Source organism: Marmota marmota, unplaced genomic scaffold (genome assembly GCF_001458135.2).
Source record: "Marmota marmota marmota unplaced genomic scaffold, marMar, whole genome shotgun sequence".
NCBI classification, from domain to species: Eukaryota; Metazoa; Chordata; class Mammalia; order Rodentia; family Sciuridae; genus Marmota; species Marmota marmota.
In genome coordinates, this window is record NW_026000082.1 from 20,296,323 (window position 1) to 20,297,788 (window position 1,466).

General features: G+C 43.4%; 1 protein-coding gene across 11 annotated transcripts in view; it reads right to left on the reverse strand.

The window, feature by feature from the left end:
* Nucleotides 1–1,466, reverse strand: part of Armh1 (armadillo like helical domain containing 1) — a 56,586-nt gene that overhangs the window by 32,405 nt on the left and 22,715 nt on the right. For all 11 annotated transcript variants that reach the window (XR_007352047.1, XR_007352048.1, XM_048815505.1 and 8 more), the window contains exon 5: nt 584–750. Coding sequence is in view for 9 of the 11 variants with exons in the window: in XM_048815505.1 (XP_048671462.1) it covers nt 584–750 (167 nt within the window). In the remaining 2 variants the exon portion in view is untranslated. The remainder of the gene's footprint in view (nt 1–583; nt 751–1,466) is intronic.

Genomic DNA, 1,466 nt, shown 5'->3' on the forward strand with positions numbered 1-1,466 from the left:
CCTCCTCCTCCTCCTCCTCCTTCTTCTGAGTCAGGGTCTTACTAAATTGCTGAAACTGGTCTTGACCTATCTATCCTTCTGCCTCAGCCTCCTGAGATACTAGGATTACAGGTGTGTGCCATTGGTGAAAGGGGGTACATTTAAAATTACCATTAAAATTTTTGAGTAAATAACAAATATATATTTTTTTAAGTATCAGGGATTGAACCCAGGAGGCACTCACCCACGGAGCTCTACCCCCAGCCTGTTTTTTGTATTTTTATTTACAGACAGGATCTCACTGAATTGCTTAGGGCCTTGGTAAGTTGCTGAGGCTGGCTTTGAACTCATGATTCTCCTGTCTTAGCCTCCCGAGTCCCTGGGATGGTAGACATGCACCACCAAGCCCAGCCAGAAAAAAATCTTAAGTCTGGCCTTCTGATGGTGATATGGATAGAAACTAATTGAACCACTGTATGAGATGTTTGCTTGTGTGTCAGTTCTATGATGAATCTGTCCCATAGCAGTTGTGGATACTGCCACCATTTCACCCAGGGTCCCAGGGAGCGCTGGGAATCAGCATCACATCACACACAGTACCCACCATAGCTTTCACAAATGAGCTCCTTATACTTCCTGCCAGAGTTTGCAATAAGCTGAAGTAGCTTGATGGATTCCTTCTTGTCCTCTTCTTTAATTTTCTCCAGTCCAAGTATTTCCAAGAGTGTTAGGACACCTCCGACCTCCAGAAATTCTATCAGGTATCGATTACTGTTCAGGGAATAGAAGAGTTGATATAAAACACTTGACAGGTTTCTTGACACTGATCCAAGGGATTCTAAGGTCCTTTCCTCACATATTTTGCCTCCTATCTAGGAAATGTCCACAGGTAAAGTGGTATAATAGTTTGGAAATTCTTCCTCCTAGCAGGAAATGCTGGGATTAAACAAAGTGGACATTTCTTATTTGGTACTTTCCAGCCTCTGTTTCCCCTTCTTCTTGTAAAGACAGCTTAATTGTCCCTTTGGGAACTGTGCCTGTTCCATTCATGAGTCATGTGATTTTGGTGAGGTAAACAGGGGACAGGTATGTCATCCTCCTGAATGCAGAAATTAGTTTGAGGCCAGGCATGTGAACTAAGCCAATCCAATGAGGCTCAAAAGTCAAGATGTTCTTGGGACTCCATGGGAAAGATTGGTTTCTTGTTGGTGTAGCTGAGCTATAAGGATGCATGTCTGAGTTGGGACATGCACATGTCTGAGCTGAGCATGTCTGTAATCTCAGCAGCTTGGGAGGCTGAGGCAGGAGGACTGTGAGTTCAAAGCTAGCCTCAGCAACTTAGCGTGGCACTAAGCAACTCAGTGAGACCCTGTCTCTAATAAAATGTAAAAAAGGGCTGAGGATGTGGCTTGGTGGTTAAGTGCCCGTGAATTTGACCCTAGCACCAAAAAAAAAAAAAAAAAAAAGGAAAAAGAAAAAAGAAAGAA